The following is a 22,145-nucleotide window of genomic DNA, read 5'->3' as shown; positions in this document are numbered from 1 at the left end:
TGTACAGCGCTTTGGATAAAGGCGCTATATAAATGCCTGCCATTTAGCATTTACCAGGTGCGCTCCGTGGAGCTTTGGCTCTCGTGATGAAACCGGTCGCCGAAGAGAACGTCACTGTGAGCACCCATCAGCGACCTTCCTTCTCAGACTTCCTCTCTGCTAACTCAGTCCCCACGCGTCACACAGGGCTCCCTTAGTCTTCTCCCATCTTCTTTTCCATTACATTATTGCCATTTGGCAGACACTCTTATCCAGAGCGACGTACAGTTGATTAGACTAAGCAGGAGATAATCCTCCCCTGGAGCAATGCAGGGATAAGGGCCTTGCTCAAGGGCCTGACGGCTGTGCGGATCATACTGTGACTACACTGGGATTAGGACCACTGACCTCGCGTGTCCCAGTCATTTACCTTAACCACTATGCTACAGGCCGCCCCCCTCCTGTTTCTACTCCTAGCTCCACCCGTCGGGAGAAGTTAGGTAAATGCAATGGCCTTTCTCCTTCAAACGTCAGTTCGAAGCCACGTCAGTTGCAGATGCGTGGCAGATGGGGAGAGGCGGATCCACCGGCTGATCGGTTATATGTCACGCTTTCCGAGAAAATACTTCCGCAAGGGATGGGCTCATGTTTCCTTGCTCAAAGGCAAGATTGGGAGTTCCTAACTCATAGAAGGAATATTTCACTGGTTGGAATGTTAAAGATGGCGGACCTTGATCGGTTTCCAGTTCAGGGGCAAGAAAAAGAAAAATAATTGATTGGAATGAGCTCAGAGTCTTGTACTGCTAACATGGAACCGCTCTGAGGGGAGAGGGGAGGGGTTCAGCCATTTAGATGTTTTCCATTCTCGGGCGAACAGCCATGTTTGTTGTTCAACGAGCCTAAACAGGGCCGTCGCACTCATGCTTTTGACTGGCATACCAAGGGCCCGTAATTGTTACCTTACACTTGCGCCTCGGGCTGCATTCGCACTCGGATTCACTGCAATTGCGGCGTGGCAAAGGGCGCGCGGTGTCAACCCCCGGAGCGATGACAGCGGTGCCAAACTGTGCAAGACTCCTTGCCCTTGCAATTAGGGTCACTCAGTGCCAAAGACACGTTAACTCATCAGAAAGCAATTTGCAGTCCTCGTTCTCGAGTCTGACATCACAAGGCTGGAGACTCGAGTGCGGGCCGTTGTAAAAGATTAATATCTGGACAATTTCAGAGAGAGACAAATATTGCCCTTGACCTTGATCAACGGAAATGAGTCTGCTGATGGACCTATTCTTTTCAAGCCCGGTGGCAGCACTGATGATTTAAATGGATGCCTGCTCCTACAGTAGGAGAACTGTTTTGCATTAAGCTGACCGAATGTACTTCAAAAATAATATCAGCTAAATATCAAATGGCAAAATATCAAAATAAAAGTCTAAAATACATGTGGTGTCGAACAGCGTTTTTCTAAACTTCATGACAGAACAGTGTTACCTTTTTTGCGCGAAGCAAAACATATTTCACAAGATAAGACGTGTCACTTCCGTGATATTTTCAGGCCAAGTTTCAGCCAGCCAATCAGAAAAAGAAATGACAGGTTGCGTTGGCTCCGAGCTCATTCTCATCTGGGGCCCTGCAGCAGTCACCTTGCTGTGGAGGTGCGGGGCCCGGCTTTGTTTGGACAAATCAATTCCGATTACAAAGAGGAAGGGAGCGAGCAGGGCCCAGACAGAAAGGGATAAATCAAACTGTCAACTCATTTCGCCAAATTTTGATTGAATCCAATGGGAACACAATTCAAACAAAAATGTCAACAGACTCCCAGAGGCTCGCCTACATACCTCAATGTTCAGTCTTTGCCAAGTATATATTAACACATAAAAATAACATTCATATCCACACTGTTATTCTTCCTAGAAATAAGACTTGGCACATTCATGCACATGGTATGGGAGAAGGCAATACCTAAAACAATCAAACCTAAAAGATCGGTCCCAAAATCCTGTTGAGTTGCTCAATGACCTCTCTTAACCAATAGGCCAGCGGAGGATGGGCATCCCCCTATAGCCGGGTTCCTCTCGAGATTTCTTCCCATCAGCGAGTTTTTTCTCACCACTGTTTGAGGGATTTTCTCCTTCTGGGGAGTCGTTTACCTCATATGCTATTTGGGGGCATAGGGCTGATATTTCCCATGTTTCTTTGCGACAGTTTATGTAAGTACAATTGAATTGAATTGAATGATGAATGATGTCCAGGTTTATAATCAATGAAAGGTGATAATGAATCTAGATAGCAGGCCTGACCACAGCAAATAAACTACCGACACAGCATTAGGTTCCACCCCATAAACTGTATGTAAAGCAGTGGCTAATCACTTTCAGGATTATACTGTGCTATAATTTTAATCAAAGCTGATAAGAAAGCCCATACCAGTTGGTAAATACCAATAAGTAATTATAAGAAATAGGTATGTTATTTTATAAGAGACATACATAATTATTCATTCATGTTATTAATTAGAGAAAAAAAAACAAATGCTACATTTTATTTAATTTTACAAATTATTCTGAGGGAGGCACAGATATGTCCTACTCGAGATCAATTACTGTGCTTTACAATTCTATTGACTTAGTGGGAATGTACTACTGCCGTAACTTGAGCATGAGCTGTTGCACAACTGTTGTTCAAATTTCAAATGAGTATTTCAATATTCTTTTAGCTCCTGCATTCATTCCGTATTCTTCCATAAAACCTCAGCTGGCGTGATTCCGAGCAGCACAAGTGCGACGGGCACTGAGTACTGAGCTCAAAGTACTGTACTTGAGCAAGTTTAAGAAGACAGCGCTTCAGGAGGCAGTCCCACTCCACTTTCCATCCACAAATAAAACCAAAATAGTAGTACTGCCTTAATGGTATTTTTATGCTTTGGAGTTCATTTTGATTTGTCACCAGCCTCTTCTTCTCTTGTTCTGTGCCGTTGTGCACAGCTGCTGTGATGAAAATCTTCCCCACTGACTCTTGCAAACTGAAAATGTTCCTCATTTATAATGCATTAAAGGTCTACAGGGGGTCCAGCCTGCATGAGCATTAATGCCAGACACCCCGTCCCACCCCCCACCCCACACCCCCCCCAACCCCGAAATCCGCCCACTCGCTGTCTCTACTCAAACCCCCGTATCATCCCCGCGCAGAGAAAACCGCCTGTTAGTCTGTATTAACGAATTTGCCTCTGGCAACTGACGCTGATGTCAGAGTGTCAAGCTGATCTCCATGAGTCACGGCCATTCAAACCAGCTGAAGGAGGGGGGGGGGGGAAAGAAGTGAAATGTAGTTACAGAGATCAAGATGGATCAGGTCCGGCAGATACGAACTCTTTTGCCACCATCATAAACAGCCCTGTATGATTCAATAGAGAAGGCAGACAGGCTTCTGTCTACCCATGATTGCATTACTTGGTACTGAATTAAGGTGTCTCAGCAAGTCAATATAGTACATCCACTAAAACTACCCATGAATGGCTATCTAGTGACACCTCACATGTGCGTTAACATTTCTCTTTCGAAAGGCAGTTTGGCAAGTTACTTTCTCACATGGCTGTATTCTTGAGAAATACAGTGAGAACATGCTAAAAAAAGAATTTAAAAAGATCTAGTGCTGTGATTGAATTATATGGATCCATATGAAACCTTTGTTATATTGTGTTAAATTTAACAAATGTTGTATGTGATAGCCTATAGTCTGCCAGCATGTGAAGTACTGGAAAATGGTAAGCACCTTACGTACAACTGAGCTGAAATTGCATATTTCTCCTTGGTAGGATTAGTTTAATCAAGGCAGTGCTTGACAGATTCTTTTCTGTCAACAATGTCAAGCCAAGATTAAACATTCTTCAGAAAAATACTCAAGTTTATTAATGTATGGTAAAGGCCAATGCTATTTTTATGATTTCTGCAATTGCCATGGTAACAAACTCCACTGTGGATAAAGCAACATCTCCAGCCTTGAAGAACACACGACTGTCTTTACCTATTTAAATATAAGTGATTAACAGAAAAGGACTGGCATATAAAAATCAAAACTTGACAAACAATCCATTTATAAATAATCCTGTGCTGCAGGACAGTGTCCAAGCATGCACGGCACGGCCTGGTTTCACTAATGAGTTTACTTCCCCAACAAAGGAGACAAGACAATCATTAAAATAAAATAATTATATATTCCTTTTTCATTTCTAAAGAATTGATGCGTGAGCCTGGGCAGGATTTTCAAGTTTTTTTTATTTACTTAAGTGTTTAATTAACCTCTCAACCTCAGAATTATGATAACAAGCCCTGAATTATTAGGAGTGAGTCCTACCGCAGTTTTAATCATCTCGTGTGCATAGTCGGGCCGACAGCTCCATCTGTGTTGCTTTGAAATGGCGACATGTTTCCCCGGAAACGGTCCGGGAGCAGCTGTAGCGTCCTGCGTGATAAATCTCCTGCTCACACAGCGGCCACAACAATGTTAAAACATAATGATCAGAAGCGTTCCCCCGCACTTCATCACGTGCCACGCCTTTTCTGCAAGAGGGCACGCGTGTGGCAGCTGCTGAATGGCTGAAAAACTGCCCAACGGGGAAAATATTAATCACGCTTAGACCTGCCTACTCCAGTTCTCGTGGAGGAGCTTTTAAATGGTTTTACATGAAAACTAGCAGTATGCTTTATCTTCGGAAAATATAGGAAGGTACAATGACTTGGGGTCAGAGTGAAATGGAAATCCAGCAAGGTATCTAAGAGCTAAGCGCCCTCTGGGCTGACAGTATATGGGGGCAGAATAATTGCTTGCAGTGGGTAGTATCTACATATGGGATTTAGCATACATAATACAGAGGTACTGTTATTTTTCATGGTTACTGCCTTCAAAAGCATAGAAAATCTGTCTCAACATGAATGAATATGATAATGACAGAACAAACATGCACACAAACATGCTGTCTGGTGGGTCAACATGGTCTCGACCAAGAATACGATTTAAATTAAGTTTGGGAACATTGCGGGCATTCATCAAATACGTAGGGAAATAAGGAAAAATATGTAAGATACAAGTTCCAAGCTTACCAGACCCTGTCAAACAGTGCCAAAGTGACTCCTGTGGTCTGCTTCTGATGAGAAATACACCTCGCCCGTAAGAACAGCTATATTTTGGATGGAAGGAACACTGCTTGGCAGCCCAAATTAATCTTGTGTACTCAGAACCCGACAACATCAAGGTGCAATATGTTTCTATTTTTGTCCAGAAAATAAAAAATAAAAAAATGCTGATTCACCCGAGATGCCTGCAGGCAGAAATGGCAGAGGGGCTATTCACCTTTGAAAAGTGCTGTCATTTCATCAGCCAGTCTCTGTGGTCTGCGCTTAGTAATTATACCCTGCCCGCAAGCGACTGTGCGCAACACAGGCTTGTACATCACAGGAACGTACAGCCCTGCTGGATATCACCAATGGAGAGCAACTCTGACTTCTACCAGCATGCAAGTCTCTATTGTGTGTAATAACTCACTCTCTCCATGGCAAAACCCTGTGTATGTACACTCAGTGACCACGTTTATTAGGTAGACCTGTAGGCCAACTTGTTAAGGCAAATATCTCTCCAACTCAATGCATAAAAGCATGCAGATATGGTCAAGCAGTTCAGTTGTTGTTCAGACCAAACATCAGAATAGGGGAAAAATGTGATGTTTGATTGTCGGTGTCAGACAGGGCAGTTTGAGATTTTCAGAAACTGCTGATCTCGCCACCCCATCATTGGCAAAAATTTGAATAAAGAAATCAAAAACCGGATGAAACCTTTTTAACAAATGTCCATTTGCCATAATAAATGAAATACACAAATTAGTAAAACTAAAAATAAAACAAAGCAAATGCCGGGATTAGTAGTCCCGTAGTAGATTAGTAGTGTTCCCTAATGCATCGGGACAGGTTTGCAGCAGCCACAATAGTGCTACACTTTTTTTTGTTTGTTGTTGAAGTAGAAATTGCTAGCTACATTATTTGAGGTCATTTTCAAAACAAATCCCCCAATGGATGCTACTGGTAGCTGCCAGGCTAATTGCGGTGAGATGGTAGAAACAGCTGAAGAGAATGAAAGCGAAGGGGGTGAGTGATTACCCTGATGGATTTGTTACTTTTGTTACTATTGTTGAAAAAGGCCTTAGCCAACCCAAAGCTGCGAATAATAAATGCCCATTCAAAACTGGCTAGTAACAAATTCCAGAAGCTAAACAGTGGCTCGAATGCTCAGACAAATGCAACCGAATGTTTTGCTTTGCACGCAGGTTATTTGCATCTAGTATAATCGCATTTAATGACACTGCTTTCATAGCGTGAGGGTATGCTAATTGCAAAATTGGGTCAATAAAATCACGCGGCAGAAGATCACCATAATACAGCAACGTCTAAACGCCGTCGTAGTGCTGTCCTCTGAGATCAGGTTAATCCGAACACAGAGTTAGCTCACGGTGTTCTGAACAGTGCAACTTTCAACTTCCAACACAAATAAATAAGATATGACTTCCAGATCAGCTTTGGTTTTTGTGTTTGTAAATTCGAATTCCTTCCATTTTCATAAATATTTAGTCACGTACACAATCCGTTTCAACATACGGTGATAAAGTGGTCTCTGATTAGATACTGGTTCTAATACACTGTGTACCTGGGGGAACAGAGATGCAAAAACGGTTGATCTATAGAGTCCTCCTTCATTAAGGGGGGGGGGGGGGGGCACCACCGTAAAAAGAAGAATCTTTTACTTGTAGAATAGTAGCTTCCATCCTAATTAAAATGAGCTCTCAGCCAGCTCTCTAACTGTAACAGTGCAGAGATACAGCCCCAAACTACTGCACATGATTTCAAGAGCGTGCTCTACTGAAGACTACAATGGCTGGGTATTTACAGTCCATGGGTGGGCGTCAGACAATGGTAGTTGATCACAAGCTAATAGTGTTTGCAGTTGGGAACAGTAGCTACCCTGAGTCTCTCTCTCTGACAAGCTCTGTCAATGCACACTTTGCCTATGTCAGAGGTGTCTCCAAACTCAAATTACCCGCCCATTGGGCCCATTGTAGTTCTTCAAAAACGAGGGAGGGTTTAGGTGCATATTATGACATATACTGCCACTGGAATTTGCACTTCTGCTGCCGATATCTCCATACAGAGATTGCTTTGGCCAGCCACAGAGAGATAATGAATCAGTTAGGCCTTGATCTGTTAAATAAGCTAAATGTTTATTGTTCTGTGGTGAAATTCCCCTGTAAACCACATAGACTTCATTATTTAATAACAGATTCCTTGAAAATATGGAACCTGACAGGCAAATCATGGGAGGCCAGTCTTAATTAAATTGTCTAGCACCTCTTTGAAACAATTATGAACTATTAACAGATGGGTGACCATTTTTTAATCCCTCGTGGTCCAGTAAAGGGATTTGTGTATTACAAGGCATCTTTGATGATTAAGGCCAGTAAAAGTGCAAGTGTAATCTTCCTTATTTTCTTTAGCTGCAGTTGAGGTCATTGGTCACGTTTACATGCTTCCAGGCCTTTTCCGTATTCTGGTTACAATACAGCCCACGTGAACAACTTATTCTGAAAAATAAATACCTTAACAAGCTTTTATTCTGTATCAAAATAACATAGCATATTTTGAATAATAATTAAAAAATGAAAGCCATGTAAACATCTTATTCTGTTGATAACCCTTTAAATACAGTTTATGCATGCCTTCACAAGGTACTGTGTCCGTGAGGTAATTCACTCTAAAATGTTCTGGCAAGCAAGCACTTATGTACCAATGAGGAGTCCGTAAGTATTTGGGCACAGGTATCATTTCTGTTCTTTCGGCTCTGTGCTCCAGCACCTTGGATTTGAAATGAAACAATGAAAATTAGGTCAAAGTGCTGACTGTCACCTTTAATTTCAGGGTATTTACATGCATATTGGGTGATCTGTGTAGGAATTACATCCATTGTTATACATTGTTATCCCTCCATTTTAGCACCAAAAGAAATTAGACAGTTGGCTTCTCAGCTGTTTCTGATTAGTCAGGTGCATTCAACTGCTTCCTTAGGGCAGGTATGAGAAAGCTTTCAGAATCTAGTCTCGATTCTAGGCTCCACACCTTTGGAGGCTGTTATTGGTGTCTCTCAACATGAGGACCAGAGAGAGAGGCAATGACAGTCACAGAAGTCATTATGAGGCTGAGAAATAGAAGAAAAACAGTCAGAGACATAGGCCAAACAACCACCCAGTTATTGAGGCATTGTGCCAAAAATGTATAATAAGCTACGGGAAACACATTTTAAAAGCCAACAAAATTTTACCCATTATCTTAGGGTGGCAGTGAGAGCTGAATAGCTGCACACCAAATGATTCACTCCCAATTCATCCATAGGGCTTATACTGCACCATATAACTGCTCGCAGAAGAGACTGAACCAAAATTATCACAGAAAAAAAAAAAAAAAAAAAAGTTGCACAAGCTTTTTATATGTGTTTTGGGACTGTCTTACTAATTCCAATTTCTAGGAATGAGTTATGTGAAAATATGTCCCCGAACAATACCATTGAGATTCTGATCTGACTTCCTGTTTATCTCAGTTCTACATGAGCATTAAAACGTACTGTGCACCAATTGCTATTTTCTGGCCTCACCTCAGTCAAAAGGTCAGTCTTAACAAAATGGCATATGCAAAGCACAATTTTACAGTTATGTAATCCACCTTATGTTTTGTCTAGTTATATAATGTCAGATTTGTAGATCTTCAGTTTGCTGGCTTGCCCATTGCAGCATAGCAGATGACCCTTGTATCCGTTATCATTCCAGATCCCCTTGTCTCAGTGTAACTGCTGTCTCCAGTGAAGAAAATCAATATTAAAAAAATATCCAGTTACACACGGATAATACTGTATGTAAAGTGTGTACATCACTTAGGATAAAGACATGGATTAAGTGCACATTTGCAGTTGTGAAAGAATAAGCCCACAAGCCAGAGAGAGACCATTGGCTCAATCAGTAGCATTTCCCTCACACACACACACACACACACAGCTACAACCACATTAAGATCAGAGAACTAACAGTTCAGAGGGCAAAAACACAAGTTTGAAGACTCTGTACGTTGTAAAAAATAGAGAAATTCCCAGGGAAGAAAATGGGACTGGTACAGCATAATTATAAACATCAATACTAATTATTCAAATTCAGTACACTAATTACTGACTGTATGGAAACTCTTACCTCACCACTTTTAATGCAGTTATGCACCACGTCCCACTCATTACATGATACTGTGATATAGATTTTGTACAGGTACAAGTCAATAATCGGTGACCTTTTATTCATAAACCGAGAACTATGCATGCATGATAATATTTCAATAATGTAAATGTATGTTGATCAATGTGTCTGAAGTTCATGAAGGCATGAAAAGCTCATGCAGTGTGTCCCTTTGCTGACTCCCCCTCACCATCACGTTGCTCCTGTTTGACATACTTGTGTATATGTATATCTACACTGTAGGATTTCTATCAGCTCTGTATGCAATCCTCAACATGAGTCAAATCTGTATGATCACTTATGTACTTATACTTTCCTCTAGGGTCTTCAACGCACTTGTCCCTGGTTCCAATTTGCACTTTAATGTACGTCGCTCTGGATAAGAGCATCTGCAAAATGACTGCAATGTAAATGTAATGTAATGTGTAAGATTCCTGACTGTAAAATTTAGTAAATGGCAACTATAGTGGACAATGCCTGGCGAAATGAACATTGAAGCACTAGTTCCAGAACGCTGCTGGAAACTAACAGCGTCACATTTGCATTTTATTGGCTGCTTTTCATAATTGTACATCGGTATGGTGAGTGGTCTCGTTAATAGAGTTTGCAGATAGCATAAATCTCAATCAAGCATAATCATGAAGAATGTCAGTGCCCACGTCCCAGAGTCGCTGTGATTACTAATCAATAAAGCAATTGTGCGTGCATTAGCATATCCATAAATTAATTCCAGGGGGATTAACATATGCATGAGCTTGTTATATGCACTTCTCTGGCACAAGAATAAAGGGAATTCACTTCTTTTGAGAGTTCTAGCATCACTCCAATACAGAATGACAAGACATAAGCAATACACGGCAGAGCTGTATTACATACATGACGAATACTGTAAGATGTAGGTCACTGAGTTTGTTTCTTGTACATATTCTTCTGTTAAAAAGAACCCAATTATTATGCAGAAGAACTCCACTGGGTCCATACACGTAAACAATGAAGCAAGAAACACGCAATACTGTGTTGGTGATGTGCATGTACAGTATTAAGCATAGGATACGCATCCATGTATTTTTTGATACTGAAACAGAAGTAATTCTCCCTTGCAGAGATGCGCCAGAATCTGAAGAAATACATGCTAAAATAATCGTATAGCCCATTGTATTTTTAATTCACCAATTCATACAGTACGTCAACAGAATTAAAGCTATTCATCAACTCAAGTAGGTTTGAACTGCAGCAATCCAAGAACAGTAACGTAAACTCAACGTGGGGGAAAACAGGGAAGCGGCCATTTCCACCAGAGGTTAACGTCCGTTCAAGGGTAGTTTTTCTTCTGAGGAATGTGGTTTATGATTATGGTTGCCCACCGACTATCTCAAGACACTAAAACAATTTGATTGATGTGAATTGGACCAATAATTATAGAGAAAATGACAAATAACTGCACAACGTCCATGTTAGCTCACGGCCGTATAAGCCTCTCGTTAGCAACAGCTTCCCACCACAACGTCACAGTGGAGCACTATTACTATGTCACTGTATGCTGAAATGGATCACATTTGAGTTTTTATGAACAGGGAAGGAATTATACTTCACACAGACACAAAAACCAAAGCTGATCCAGAATTATAATTTTTTTTGTTATTCGTCATGACATTGCACTGGTGGGAACCTAGTGAGCTAACTTGGTGTTCGGAATGCAGCGAGTTTACGTTACATCTTCATTGATGCCTCTGCAGCCTACGAGGCAAACTACAGAATTGCTTTAATCACAAGATCATAGCCATAAAGCCCAAATAGCTTCCCTTTGTTATTGCCTTGCTGAAGAGGCTTTAAAGCTCAACAAACGGGAATGCTAATTTTCCCCAAATGGCGGACACAAGATCTTAGCACCTGAAGCAATTTCACACAAGAGGAGTCAAAAGAGCAGTTTACCTGCTGTGTCTCCGAATGGCTTTGGTGGTTTGGCAGTCTCCCCGATGATAATGCTGGATGGCGTTGTGCTCTGTCTCCTGGGGTGCATGGTGGTCACCACCGCAAAGTCCGTTTTGGGGTAGCGCTTTGTGGTGGTGGTGGTGGTAGTGGTGGTGATTGTGGTGGTAGTGAGGGCTTTGGTGGACACAGTGGAGTTGGGCACCACCCTGCCGTCGTCCTCACCCCCGTCGTCTCCCCCCGTGGGCCCCCAGTCTATAAATCCGGGCACCGTCGTCGTCCTGCTTTCCTGGGACCTGTCGTAGCCGTCCCACTTCACCTGCCTCCTCGACCTTATCAACGAGGCGCCCGTGTCCGAGTTTCTTTCCCCCGCGGAAGCCAGGGAGTCCAACTCCTTGGCGGAAGAGTGTTTCGACTGGCATTCTGTACAAGGAGGGCCCCTGTGAACAGTCCCTCTGTGCTTTTGACCCGTGAGCGGGGGCAGCTTACCCGCTTTGTCTGACTGCAGGGCCGGGCGCAGGGCCCTCTGCCCCCAGGGGCCGAGGGCCCGCCAGAGGGGCTTGTTGGGAGGGTCCCAGAGGGCCCCGGGGCCGGCCCTATATCGAGGCGCAAGTTTGGAGAGGAGTTTGGGCACCGGCCCTTGAGTCACGGGGCTACAGAAGGTGAAATCCATGGTGAGGTGTATCATGGCTAGAAGGATCCAAGCGTGGCGTCCTGGAGAGCCCCCGGATCTTAAAGCAGACATTGGACTGCAAGGAAAGAAAGACACTTTCTGTTATTATCTCATCCATGACCGGGGTCGCATCACTGCTGAGCCTCTTAAAATGATAATAAATGGACTATAATTGAGTAAAGTACATTGTAATAAGTGGAGTTCAGTTAGCAGACATGACTTTTTTTTAACCCGAGAGAAATATTGGGGTGAATATGAGTGTTCACAGAACATGCAAAGAAACAGACCCATCGGATATAAAGTTGTCTGTTCATCATGAGATGGATTTTTGCGTCAACAATTCACAATTACCATTTAACCGTTTTTCTTTTTTAGAAAGAAACCTGATCCTTTGCACTGCTCTGTTATTGCCTATGTAGGACTGATAATAGCTTTGGATTCTATTGCTTTTCCATATTGAGCACACCAAGGCTGCATTCTTCATTATCCCGGTAAATGCTCCACCCTTAAACAGAAGAAATCAATGTAAAGGCTCTATATCATTTCACAATAGTGTCAGGCAGCACGCTCTTTAAGAGATTGTGATACCTTTCTTCCCTAAGGACCACAGGCATTGCAAAATCGAAAAGGATAATGGACCAACATACTTATAAGAAGGGGGAAAAAAACGAAGTTATATTCATTTGTGTGCAGAATGCATAGATTTTCACATTATTGTACGTTAACATTACAAAACACTGCGACAATAGGAACCTATTTCTATGCAAAGAGAACACTGAGTCCACATTTATTTGCAGGGATCTGTGATTTTATTGGTCTTTTTACAAACCACAAACCACAAGTCTCAACTCTCTATGAAATATTGAGCAAAAAGAAGAACAGAAAATTGTACGCAGGAGCATTTCTGGAAGGGAGGCTATCGATTGGATGTGGGATTATCCTCTGGGTAGCAACTTCATCAAGGGATATCTGTAATCTCTATTGCCCTTGGAGAATTCCAGCTCCAATCAAGGGCTAATTTAGGGGCATTGAAGAACAATGCAAACAAAGTGAACAGCTGCATGGTCACAAAGAGCATAGCATATAAATCCATCTACAGACAGAGATCAAACAAGATCAAACTCTTGGACAATATAGAATTCCATTTATGCTATACAGGCACACCAATATGGATTCCAGATTTCAGGATATTCACATTATGCCACCTAATTGCACTTGCACTTACTGTATAGAACAAAACATGCACACAGTAAAATGTACAGTGGTAATATCAGTCCAATAGGTACCATTTGTATGCTGTAAAAGTTGATTTAAGACTTAACATTTTACTTTGCATTTGAATTTATAGTTCTCATAATAGATTGTGTCATTATTACTAGACTTGTGTTCGCTAGGATGGTTTTATTGCTACTATTGTATGTAAGCCTTTTATTGTTGCTCCTACATAAGTGTATGTCATTCTTTTCAAATGGTTTTATATATAATCCATTGTGAGATTAATCTACAAGGACCCAACTCCTTATCTTTGTTGTATTCTTAGCACTTGAAACTGTACTTCCCTCAACTGTGACTGACAAAGTGCAAAAGAACTCACTCTAGTGCCAAAAAAAAGACCACCTATAATACAATTTTGATCGTTCAATGGCTGCTGCTAGGCAACTCATCTCTTCAAGCTCAAATAAAAAAATGCTTCTGTAGGCAAACAGCAGTCACTAACAGGCACGCAACTTTCTTATGAATGTTTTCTAAGTGTGTCCACATCTCTCTGCTTTTGTCAATAGTGCAGCATATGCATGTTCTCCATATTTCATTGTAAACTGCCAGCTTCAAGGTTTCCTGGCTGCAAATTTAAGGCATTTCATTAACTCTGAAAAGATTTGAGTGTACAGTACAGCATGTAACACCTAAAGCAGCGGCATAGCATTAGCATATTAAAAATAGTACGGCCTTCACCTTCTGCTTAGCTCACTAACCAGCCGTTTGTGTGCCGACTGTGTAGTGCAGGACTGCCCAACCTTGTTCCTGGAGATCTACCATCCTGTTGGTTTTAATTTGATAACCCTAATTTGACACACCTGATTCAACTAATTATCTTTAGGATTATTATCTACAGGAGAGAGGATGGGGCAACCCTGGTGTAGAAATAGAATATGATCTAATAAGCTCAGATGCAACCAGAAATAGATGAGTGGAGAAAAGTATCTCAATTGGCTTAATATTGCATTATTACATTGACATTGCACTTACAATAAAAAGACATTACAATTGCAAAACATTTTTAAATGTTCAGATTATCATGTTTCTTCACCTGTTGCAAGCAGTTTTATCATTGTCACTTATGAGTTTGCCTGCCAAAAAAAAAAAAAATCCACTTTATTTCATGTTTTTTCTCCCATTTTCTCTCATTATACTGTGCTCTCGACACCCCGATGACACACCTGCTCACACTGGGAGCATCGTTTCTGAAGCACATGCACTTCTCCAGCGTATTTTCCCAGAGAACTTACACCCCAATAGAACAAGCTGACCAAATTAGGCCAACCCAGACCCCTTGACCCTATTTCACGAAGCAGGATCACTGAGTAACTGCACCGAGTAAAACCCTCCCAAATCATGGACTGCAGTAAAAAGTTCTGTTCTGGGTCTTCTTAAGCACGGTTGTCCAGCTAACTCATTGACATTTCCTCATGAAATAACCCCCTGGTCACAGTCCTGACATCGCCCAGATTTGTAGGCCGAGCCTGCAAAGGCCCTCACGGACAAGGCCATTACGGACTTTCCGTGATCCACCCGTCCTTCCTATGTTGTTTATATGCAGTCCTATCCTTAGGTTCAATTACATGACACTAACCATCTTAATTACAGTGTATTAATACTTTGCTTATCAATATAACTGGGGTTTCACATGTTTTTTGACATTTTTTTCCATCTTAAGTCCAGCTTGAAAATCTCCAATTTCACCACTTTGGGGAGAGAAAATGCGGAATTTAACGCCCTTGAAATTACCTCTCTCGATACATCATAATCTGATAACGCCTTAGGGGAAATGTAATTACCGATGAGGAGACCACACATTTCTAGGCATATTGTTGTAAGGAATGACAGTGGAGAAGTTGATTGTAAACAGCATGCATTATTCAGCAGCTCTTCAGACGTCCCGAGGACAATCTGGGCCTCTGCACCACCAATTTCCAGAGAAACGAAATTACTTTCGCCCAAAACTACGAAGCGACCGGTTAATTAACAGGCTTGCTCGACAGTGGAGATCAGGCAGAAGGTCAAAAAGAAGATTTGCGTAGATATGGTGCTTTTCTGCTACATGTAAATGTGTTAAACTATAGACAGCTGAAGGGTACAAATCAGCCATTGGCGTTGAATGATATGATTGTGATCACATTTTCATCATGTGGATTGTTTTATTGATAGCCCAAAACATACAGTTTCTGCAGTTGCACTTTTTTTTGTTTTTCGCACCATTCTCTGCAAACTCTAAGAGACTGTTGTGTGGGAAAATCTCAGGAGATCATCAGTTTTCGAAGATACTCAAACCACCCTGTCTGGCATCAACAATCATCTCATGGTCAAAGTCACTTAGATCACATTTCTTCCCTATTCTGACATGTGGTCTAAAAAAAAACAGCTGAACATATTGACCCCATCTGCATGCTTTTATGCATTTAGTTGCTGCCACATGATTGGCTGATTAAATATTTGCCATAACACACTGGTGTACAGGTCTACCTAATAAAGTGATCACTGAGTATATATTTTCAATTGTACAACGATTCGGTTTACATTTGTGTTACTTTCTGTTGAAAGTTCCTTTTATATGCATACATGTTTCAAAGCAAACACAAATATAATATGAAATGGTTGGTTTTAAAGGATATTTAAGGAATGACCCAAGATGCACATATTAAAATACTTGCATAGAAAATAGACACTGTAAAGTTTAGTTAAACACTGAAAAGACTGAGAAATTAATTTGATTGTCCATTTAAAGAGAAATGTGACAACAACCAAGTGAAAAACAAATGACATCATAGTTTCTGGCGAACGATTTGGAGTGAGAGTGAAAGCAAGCTTCCCTTCCAGCAGTAATCACCTGTGTGTATTCAGAGCCTATTCATGGCATAGCACTTGATGTTGACCGACTCGATTGTTTGTTACTCTTTTGGTCCCACAAATACAGCTTAAAAATATAAATAATTAATAGCTGATCTCCCAATGGTACTTTAAAATGAACCCTTGTTTTTAATTGTAGGTTTAAGATAAGAACACACAATGATTAACCCCCTAAGTCTCTGTATTCAGCCACTGTACCTCTTCCAGGAAATCAGAGACAATTGCTAATTTTAAAAAAAGGTCAATCTTTCTTGGGCATTAGCACAGCAAATATGAAATAATTTTTCTGTTTCTAAAATTTTGAGATATGACCTTTCAAAAAAAGGAAAAAATAAAAAATAAAAAAGAAAGACCAGTTGCTGAGATGAACGATTTTGTTTACATTTTTAGGGAACAATGACAAACCTCTTTGTCTGCACAGTGTTACCAGATGATGCGACAAGATGTTTTTCAAGGCACCATTTCAATCCGTTAAGCTGTACCATGCAAACAAATCGCATGTGCTGAAGTTCTTTACGCAGAGCTGTATTTTCTATTTGTATGGTAATATAGGATCCTCATCTCAATCCCACTTCGTGCATAACCATGAATGTTTCATCATGAATACACACAAAATGAGTATATCAGCATGCTGTACTAATTAATTTAATGTGAATATGTTTTTGATTGATTAGAAAAACCGATTACTACAGATTTTACCTCTCAAAAATTGTATGTTGCTTGAGTCTCCTTCCTTGTTAAATAAATTCCATAGATTTTTTTTAATGTTATGAGCGGGGATAGTGTTAGCACTGTTTTCTGTGTTCTGCGTCCAAATGTCTTGTAGCCTATTGATATCCGCTGTAGAGATGTCTGCCAAGAAAGGCTATACAATACACAAGGGCTGTAGAGATCATGTTTATTTTGGATTTTCGGCAAGCCTATAGGACTGATGGGCCCTTCACGTTTGGCAGTCAGAATTGTGAATCAGACACTGCTTGGCCAGAATGTTTTTATTTTGTTTTTGTTTTGTTTTTGTCTCGCTCTTCCTCTGAAATACACTTGTTTGCCGAGCAGCAGGTATGTTTCAAGGGTTATACACCTACTAGTTTGGAAAGTGATACATTATCCCATCGAAATGCAATTACTCACCTACGCTCCACCCAAAGAGGCATTGTTTCACAGACAAGAGCACTACAGCACACAGGAGATCTTTAAGAATGTAAGTGTGAAAATAACACTGTGGGGCCGGTCGTTCTTATCTGCAGTGCTATGAGCATCAGGCACAGAGATCTACCACCATTCATGCCCTTTTCAGTCCACTCTAAAAGAACAACAAGTTATACACGTGTAAAGAGAAAACACATCTGGAAATCTAGCATTTACTTTTTTACTTACTTCCAGCCGGTTTTCTTCAGGCAACAATAAAACGTGCATCATTTCTGTATTATTCAGTCATTTAAATGTATTTTAAAACCACCTTGTTGTGGTAATGAGTACTGCCAATTAGCCATGACGTACCCCGACTTTCCTGTAGGCCAGTGGCGCAAAGGAGAACATTCTCAACCGGTTGAAAATAGGACGATAAATTGAAAACGCTTACTTAAAACACGCGGACATATTTAATACTTTCATTGTGTTTCTTCAATGCCCTCTTGTGCGAATTGCATACAATAACCTAGAAAGTGTGACCAACCACCACGTTACTCCTTTAAACGGCTCTTCTTGATTCGGTAGCTCTAGGAAAGGAAGGAATTTGGGGGTCAATGGTATTCATGAATACTCCATTACCCCCTCATCCATGCCATTACCCCTTGGGAAGGAGGTCACTGCTTAGCAAACACATCCTGGGTCCTGGAAGAGATGCCTGGGCTGTGTGTGGGAATGGTTTTCATTTTCCATTTTTATTTGTGCGGTGGAATAAGCAGCTCCTTGGAGCTGTGAGGTTTTTCCCTATATGGATGACCTCATTCTACAGTAAGTAACCTTATTGCTAAACTCACCCAATAAAATGTGTCAAATTCTCGACATCCACCGGCTGAATGATGAATTTTATGAGAAACAACAGGAAATACAGTAAATACACGAGATTACATACGCCATCGCTCAATTTGTGCTACTGGCCTTTCGATTAAATACATTTAAAAAGCAATTAACACAAGCTGAATAAAGACGTGACGTCATCAACTTTGCAACCAGATTCAAGCTGGTTTTTATATTTTTTGATGTACCAAAAACCTTCAGATAAACCATGCGCAACGCCGCACGGCAAAGGTCAGCAAACGCTCGTTTACGAACGGAAGCCTGGGCATTATTAAAGGATAGCTCACACACGCCGAACATCGACTCCGTGTCGCGCGGGCGCGGTGTGAGCGGAAGCAGTGCAGCGCAGTGATCTATAACATTCCATCCCCCGTGTCAGGGCCCAGGGGAGCCCGGGAACGGCCATGTTCTCTGACAGGATGACTAAGATGCCCGCGACAGAAACCAGTGACATTTAATTTCTCCCGCTACACCGATGACAGCACCGGCGTCCTCCGCGCCCCCAGAAGCGCGGCGGGCACAAAGAGAGCACGCCGGAAGATGAAAAAGAATACACCTTTGAATCACCCTGGGCGTTTTTATTAGCCGTGTCTGATGACTAACAGCACAATAAAAGTTTGGAATTTTTTTTTTTTTTTTTTTTTTCTCAATCCCCATCATGCAGACCTATGACGTAATGTAGGGAAAATTCCGGTCAGTGGTCGTCAGTGCTTTCGGGAAGACAGAAATTCGATGAACTGCCGGGACGTAGAGCTGATTGGCATGGGGGATTGTGATAGAGAGCATCCGTGAACAATGAGGCCTGTCACCATAGCATAACCTTCTGAGCAGGCAGCAAATCCCCCCTGCAAGGTCTTCTTTTCACTTTGTTTTTGTTGTTTGCAAACTTAAAAAGCTGACATCATTTTTCAGTAGGTGCCCTAAGCTAAACCAGTAAGTTTGGTACAGCGAACGTCAACGCTCACTCCAGCAGCAGTAGCTAACTTCACTTTCAAAGCAAACAACCCAGAATATTTATTCAAAATTCTTCAAATGCAGAGGCATATCAAAGGCGCATTTTTCGGCCTGTGCGTCTTCAAAGAGGACGCACGAGGCCGGGGCAAATACGCAACGCTGCAGCGCCGTAATGAAAAGGCATTAAGACGTGCCGTATATCCCAAGCAATTTAGCCATTCATCATTTTCCTCAGCACTCAGGGGGGCACGCACTCGTTCCTGAACTCTTCCGTGAAAATGAAATACCATAAATAAATAAACAGTGCAGGCTCTTCCTATACAGAGCACATCGATGCCGCCCAAAACAATTAGGCCGACAATCTTCAATTTCAGCTGCGAGCGTGAGACGGAAGCAGTAGACGGGACGGGGTGCACGGAAGCTCATTTCCTGTTGAAAGTCATTACTTATGAGTCACTCATTCTTAAGGATGGGGCGGGGGGGGGGGATTATAAAATGGTCAAAAGAATCAATCACAATTTGTCTGTGTGTGTTTGTTTAGGGAAAGTTAACGCTTCAATTTATTTGGAAGGCTTACCTAAGGCCAAATATTGATTGAGGCCAAAGTATTTCAAAGTTAAAAGTTTAGGACAGTGTTTACCGAGTCCAGGCCTTCTACGTATTCACAGAGAAAATGTTTATCGGTAAACTTTGGCAATTGTTTAATTGCAAAAGGTACAAGAGGACAGAGCAATAAATTAAGATCAATAAGCAAATACGCTCTTTCTCTTGAACAAACATGATAATGGGACAAATATAATCTATGCTGAGCAGGGCATGGTCATGATATGGAAAAAGTAATATTGATACTGGTGATTGTTTTGATGGATGTCATCAAACGTCTGTCCTGTTTACATATGTTATCTTAATTTTCATTTGTTATCTCTATCATTTTACGGATTTACCACTGTCAACGACAGTGGTAGTTGGCGCCTCCCCCTCGCCACACCTGCTCTTCACACTCACGACTGCTGTCTGTCCTGGTCCCACGGTGGTGGAATGACCTCCCGGTGAATGTCAGAACGGCAGAGTCTCTGACCTCCTTCAAGCGCAGACTGAAGACCCATCTCTTCAGGCTACACCTTTCCCTCCCCAACTCACAATCACCGTGATTAGCCTTAGACCGTAATGGCACTTATGTATAGATATTGTTACTTGTTTTTATTGGCTGTTGTTGTATTCTAGCTGCCAACAGTGGTATGCTAGTTTGAATGTTGATTGTACTCTTCAAGGGTTCTGAATTTCTGTATGTTTACACTAGGACTCGGAACTGTACTGTCCTCTCAGGTCTACTTTTGCACTTGTTCTTGTGATTGATTTGCACTTTGTTGTACGTCGCTCTGGATAAGAGCGTCTGCTAAATACCACGTAATGTAATGTAATGTAATGTATACATTAATATCAGCATTGCTATACTCATAAGATAGGAATTCACAGTCATGTATGCAATTACAACTTTGAAATGTCAATTTGACAAGCCAGCTTTTAAAGCTTGAAGCTCTTCATGATTGCGCTGGTTTACAATAAAGATCCAAATCAAATACTAATTATTGTCATCTTCACTGAAAGGAGTCAGACTATTGTCAATTCCAAATGGCTCCCTGACTCTGATATTTGGCTGAGAAACAGTGGGCGCCATTGATTACAATTCTGATACAGTACAGGGCAAATTGCATTTGAAGTGCAACAGTGCGCCTTGCGATAGAGAAACTTGTAACACAAAGTGCATCTAAGAGTGAAATCGATAGTAATTGATTTTTGAAATATCAACTCATTCAAGGACAGGGGCACTCGGAATAAAATTGTGCTGAACCAAGCGCGGGCAACAAAGTCAGTTTAAAGGGACCTATTCACCTCTGTTTCGCCAATGAAGTACAGCTCAGAGGTCCAGAATCAAAGGTCCTCTTGTTGTTTCTCGTCAGTGCATTTACCAAGGGCCTTTTATTCCCACTGAAATCTAGCACACTCTGTCACGTCTCCACCATACAGACTCGGGCTGTGTCCGTAAGTGGTTTACTCGCTTCATTTTAGGAATTATGAATCTTTGTTATATTCCTAATTGTGTCAATGCTATATATTGCAGGTATTTTGTGAAACTGAAAGTAGCATTACATTTATTGTGTGATTTACGTAGCTGCATGCCTGTGTAATTTACATTAACGAATAGAAGACGAAAAAATGTAATCCTGTCAAATTCAAGCTGTTCGCTTACCCTATCTGTAACCAAACCTGTTACCCTTTACCTTAAAGTCATTAAACCATATTTATACATTGGAAAATGCCCCCACATAAGAAGCAATCAATGTTAGCATGGTTATTATACTCCCAGTCTTATTAACTTGCGCTGTGCATAAATTGCCCCTCCTTGGACCCAGCAGGTTGTCTGCTCCAAACAGCACTTCTAATGTATCCCCAGTGCTAAGTGCTAGGAGAGATAAAGAGTACAATAATTTTCTTCTGCAGACACCACACAATGGCATCATGCTAATGGGCGTGCAGTACCCTGGCTGGACACCGCAAACAGAAACTGTTCTCAAATAGTTTTCTGAAGTGAAGGTGCTCTTAGTTCATGTTCTGCATGTGGAGCAGTTAAAAATATCAGCTGGCAGAACAATTTTGAACCCTAGGTTTTGGCTAAAAATCAGACTAATGCCTCTACCCCTCCCACACACACACACACAATCACACAATCTACCCACTGCCCACCCCCTCCCCCACACAAACACAAACCAACACATGTGCACATACACACACACACACACACACACACACACATACATACTCAGGCACACACACACACACACACACACATACTCAGGCACACACACACACACACACACACACACACACACACTCCCACACACATATACATGAACACGCAGGCTCATACGCATACACTGACACCCGCGGGCAGTGTGACTTTCCCTGCCCTACCGTAACACGTTTTCTGAGAGCTTACTCTATAATTGGCAGCTGTCCCCTCGCCCGTGGCATGCGCGCAGGTACAAGGTCAGGGGAGCGGAGTTCCGCTATCTTACTGTAGTCCTGAATGGCTGAGCCTGCGAGGGTGTACGCGGCTTTAAGAAATGATGAACGCACCTCATTAGCGTCGCG

The 22,145-nt window shown here is 41.7% G+C and overlaps 1 protein-coding gene across 1 annotated transcript in view; it reads right to left on the bottom strand.

The window, feature by feature from the left end:
* The window catches only part of ajap1 (adherens junctions associated protein 1), a 53,184-nt gene that overhangs the window by 12,575 nt on the left and 18,464 nt on the right, over positions 1-22,145 (bottom strand). Inside the window, exon 2 of the mRNA XM_061259242.1 lies at positions 11,222-11,967. Within this exon, the coding sequence (XP_061115226.1) occupies positions 11,222-11,967 (746 nt within the window). The remainder of the gene's footprint in view (positions 1-11,221; positions 11,968-22,145) is intronic.

This window comes from Conger conger, chromosome 10, assembly GCF_963514075.1.
Source record: "Conger conger chromosome 10, fConCon1.1, whole genome shotgun sequence".
NCBI classification, from domain to species: Eukaryota; Metazoa; Chordata; class Actinopteri; order Anguilliformes; family Congridae; genus Conger; species Conger conger.
The sequence above is the reverse complement of the archived record's forward strand: the minus strand, read 5'-3'. Positions and strand labels throughout refer to the sequence as shown.